General features: G+C 37.9%; 1 protein-coding gene across 2 annotated transcripts; it reads left to right on the top strand.

Moving 5' to 3' along the window:
• The first annotated feature begins 202 nt into the window (after nt 1–202).
• LOC113704837 (uncharacterized) lies at nt 203–4,144 on the top strand. 2 transcript variants are annotated; one of them, XR_011819651.1, is made up of 3 exons: nt 203–3,007; nt 3,252–3,720; nt 3,868–4,144. XR_011819651.1 is itself a non-coding variant. In XM_072060580.1 (3 exons), exons 1-2 carry the CDS (start codon nt 595–597, stop codon nt 3,653–3,655), a joined length of 2,817 nt encoding a protein of 938 aa, XP_071916681.1. In that variant the 5' UTR covers nt 203–594; the 3' UTR covers nt 3,656–3,664; nt 3,868–4,144. The 2 variants fall into 2 exon arrangements, 1 of the variants encoding a protein (XP_071916681.1); XM_072060580.1 differs by having other exon boundaries at nt 3,252–3,664.
• The last annotated feature ends 296 nt before the right edge of the window (nt 4,145–4,440 follow it).

The following is a 4,440-nucleotide window of genomic DNA, read 5'->3' as shown; positions in this document are numbered from 1 at the left end:
ATCTGATAACATTGGAACGTTACTTTAATTTTTTTCTAAATCTAGCAGACTCCTAATATGCGCATGACATTAAGTCAACATAAAAAGAGAAAAAACTAAAAATTATAACATCAAAAACAAACCCTTCCTTTTTAAAAAAAAAATAAAATTTTTTGAGAAAATGGCATTAAAACAACATAAAAAAGGGAAAATTTGGGAACAGATTAAACAGAACTCACCTAAGCCAACCGACAGATTCTAGCATATCAACATTCTTGTGATTTCTGTTAATTGGGAAGATCATCGAACTTCCCAATACCATGTGGGGATTTCGCTCATCAACATTAGCGAGCATTTTTCTCCTACTTTTCAGTAAGCCATGTTTCAGCTTCTAAAAAATTTCAAAATGAGACTGATCGTCTGGCTCTGCTTGAATTCAAGAAGCAGATATATGATGACCCTATTGGAGTGCTGAATTCTTGGAACCATTCACAGCACCATTGCCGGTGGGAAGGAGTCACTTGTGGTGCTCGACACCAAAGGGTCATTGCCTTGATTCTGAGGCATAAGCAGTTGTCTGGAATCATATCTCCTCATGTCGGAAATCTAAGCTTCATGAGGTCCATCCAACTTGCGGAGAATCAATTCCACGGCGAGATTTCCCAAGAATTCGGTCGCCTCTTCAGGCTGAGAGTCTTTAACCTGTCAAGTAACGCAATCGGTAGAAAGATCCCAGCAAACCTGAGCTACTGCGCAGAGATGATAGTTATTGACCTAACCAGTAACAAGCTAGAAGGGAAGATTCCAATTGATCAGCTAAGCAATTTGAAGAAGCTTAAAGGAATAGGTTTTAGCAAAAACAATTTGACGGGAGAGATTCCCTCTTCCATTGGGAACTTATCATCATCATTGATCGGACTCAGCCTTGGCTTCAACAATCTGGAGGGAAGTTTGCCTCTAGAGATGGGGTTCTTGAAAAGGTTGGTTCAATTATTTCTTGCAGAAAATAAACTCTCTGGTATAATCCCTGCCTCCATCTTTAATAGTTCAGCCATTACTTTCTTTTCAGTGGCCGGCAATTCCTTTCATGGCAATCTCCCAACCAACATAGGTCTCACCCTACCAAATCTGGAAGCATTAGCTGTTGCGGGAAACAATTTCTCTGGAAACTTTCCCACTTCAATCACCAATGCTTCTGGGCTTGAGGTACTTGATCTTTCCGAGAATAAGTTCGCAGGCCAAGTTCCAGCTAATTTAGGAGATCTGACAAATCTTCAATTTTTAAATCTTGAAGAAAACCTCTTCGGCGGTAATTCAACTGGAGACTTAGATTTTATTGCATCATTGACCAACTGCAGTGATCTAAGCGCTTTTTCATTGAGTTACAATAATTTTGGAGGCAATATACCTAAAGTCATGGCCAATCTCTCAAATCAACTCACTGCATTGGACTTGGGAGGAAACCAACTGTCAGGAACCATTCCACAAGGATTTGGAAACTTTGTCAACCTAATTCAACTTGGCCTTGAAGAAAACTATCTCTCAGGAGTCATTCCAAGAGATTTTTGCAAATTACAAAATTTGCAATTTCTAAGTCTAGACCATAATGACTTGTCAGGACAGATAGTCTCTACCCTATGCAACGCCACCACTCTATACTATCTGGACTTATCATTTAACCAGTTTGAAGGGGGCAATATATTTGACAATGTTCTTATGAGCTGTCAAAATTTGCAATATCTGGATATATCTCAAAACAACTTCAGTGGAATTATATCACCACATTTTCTGGAGACGCACTCATCACTGATTGCTATGGTATTAAGTGAAAATTCTTTCACTGGTTCTCTGCCTCCTGAAGTTGGAAAGCTTGTACATTTGGTGAATTTCTCGGTTTCCCACAACCAATTTGCTGGCGATATACCCATCTCACTTGCTGATTGTTCAGATCTGGAGAATCTTTATATGGAAGCCAATTTTTTCCAAGGACCAATTCCACCAAATTTGGCTTCTTGGAAGAGCATCCAGCAATTAGACCTTTCAAGTAATAACTTGACTGGTCCAATACCCAGAGAACTTGAGAAGCTTCAGTTTTTGAGCTACTTAAATCTTTCCTACAACGACATTGAGGGCGAGATACCAAACACTGGAATTTTCAGTAATGCAAGTCAAATATCATTGACTGGCAACAAAAAACTCTGTGGAGGCATTGAAGAATTGGAGTTCCCACCTTGCCCAGTGATTAAGGGGAAAAACAGAGGAAAGCTGAAGGTTGTCATATTGCTGTCCATTGTTTTACCAGCAACGCTTCTGGTTCTCGGTGCATTGTTGTTATATTCCTTGGTACATCGGAAAAGAGAAAGAAGAATGGTGGCAGGATTCTCTAGCATGCCTACAAGAGTCAATAAGCTCTTGCGAATTTCTTACCATGAACTTCATCGTGCAACTTCAGGATTTTCTCCAGAAAACTTAATTGGTTCAGGAAATTTTGGAGCTGTCTACAAAGGAAGGCTAGAAAAATATGGCAACAAGCTTGTAGCAGTGAAAGTTCTTGATCTTCAAAAGAACGGAGCTTTGAAAAGTTTTAAGGCCGAGTGCAAAGCATTGAGAAATATTCGCCATAGAAACCTCGTTTCTATCATGAGTTATTGCTCCAGTATTGATTCCAAGAGTGATGAATTCAAAGCTCTAGTCTATGAGTTCATGGAAAAGGGAAATCTGGACCTGTGGCTGCATCCTTCAGAGACAACTGATCAGGCAAGAAGCTCAAGAAGTCTTAATCTTCTTCAGAAGCTAAATATTGCAATTGATGTAGCTTCAGCATTGCAGTATCTTCACGACCACTGCGAAGCTGAGATTGTTCACTGTGATCTAAAACCAAGTAATATTCTTCTTGACAATGATCTTGTTGCTCATGTGGGTGATTTTGGATTGGCAAGGCTTCTCCCAAAACCCGTCAACACTTCTTCCGAGCAAAGAACCAGCAGTACCGTTGCCATAAAAGGAGCAATCGGTTATGCAGCTCCAGGTAATTATAATTTACAACCTTTTATGGTCAAGATGTTCTTTAATTCTTTTTAACTTTTTATTATAATTACTATGAGATCTCTAATCACCGATGCATAGTAGCTAATTTTAATTAAGTCATTTCGTTCTAAAAGAAGGTCCATTATGCCCCAATCTAACATTTGATTAATTTTAATCACTTAGTTTTTTTTTTATAGTTTTTCTTTTACTACCCAATAATAATATGTCTAGAAACAAAATCTCAGAGTATGGAATGGGTCTTGCGGCATCAACTCAGGGGGATGTCTACAGCTACGGTATTCTTTTGCTAGAGATGATTACAGGAAGGAGGCCAACAGATGATATATTCGTGGGTGACCTTGATCTACATAACTATGTTAATGGGGTTTTGCATGAACGAGTTTCTGAGATCGTGGACCCGTTGCTTTTTCTTGAAGGAGATGAAAACAGAAATATGACTCCTGGAGGGAAAAATAGCAATGGTGGAAAAGAGATGGAGTGCATTATTTCCCTGCTGAAAATTGGACTTAAGTGCTCTGCAAGATTACCAAATGATAGGATGCATATGAATGAAGTTGTCAGAAAATTACATCTCATTAAAGATGTTTTCCTTGGTGTCAGGGTGCATCAAGAAAATCTTGAAGCTTAATATCTACAGGTATACACAAGAATTTAACACAGCCCGCAAGTTGAAGTCCATTTTTTCTATATTAGGTAAAGAATTTTATTCTTGACCTAGGCTTGCAAGCCAACTCGTTCTACCAGTCAAAATCTATTCCAGTCCAAACCAAAAAAAAACAAAAATCAAAAGCATGGAAAAAGATGGCTTCTCAAACTAATGCATGAATTCTTGATTTGCAGCTGCTTACAGGTCTGAATCTCCAAGCTGAAGTTGTTAATTGGGAGAGCTAATGAAGAAGACACCTTTGGCTTTTTAGTTGAAAAAAAAAATAAATGGATGATTCAAACATATTCCTATAGTCTTTCTTTATAAGAATTTGATGTTCTTGGATGCAGTCAATTGGCTCAATTCTGCTTGAACATCTTAATGCTTCCATATTATGCTTGGATCTAGTGCTTGAATAATATGCAATACATTATACTTACAATGCATAGTCTTGCTCCCACTTTCTTTGAATTTTGATTTTGCTACTATAGGTGAGGATCAATTGTACAATACATTCATATGTTCCCTTATTGCCATATCCATATATTGCTCAATTAAGTCACCTTACCTCTTAAATCTATGGATCTAGCCATGGTGGGGCTCATACTTTTATGCCATATCTTGATGATTTTGAATGTAAAATGTTAGTAGGGCCTAGTAAGTAACTTTGGCAATATCAGGTTGAAAGAAAAGTTAAAGAAGGAAGTGAAGAGGGAGGAGAAATTTTAAAAAAAAAAAAGAAAAGATAAAATGTTAAATACTTGGAG

This window comes from Coffea arabica, chromosome 8e (genome assembly GCF_036785885.1).
Source record: "Coffea arabica cultivar ET-39 chromosome 8e, Coffea Arabica ET-39 HiFi, whole genome shotgun sequence".
NCBI lineage: Eukaryota > Viridiplantae > Streptophyta > Magnoliopsida > Gentianales > Rubiaceae > Coffea > Coffea arabica.
The sequence above is the reverse complement of the archived record's forward strand: the minus strand, read 5'-3'. Positions and strand labels throughout refer to the sequence as shown.

What these genes read in the sequence shown, in the direction of transcription:
- LOC113704837 (XM_072060580.1), top strand. Translation starts at nt 595, where the DNA reads ATGAGGTCCATCCAACTTGCGGAGAATCAATTCCACGGCGAGATTTCC. An exon ending in AATCGGTTATGCAGCTCCAG is followed by an intron (nt 3,008 to 3,251) that starts GTAATTATAATT and finishes ACAAAATCTCAG; the next exon opens with AGTATGGAATGGGTCTTGCG.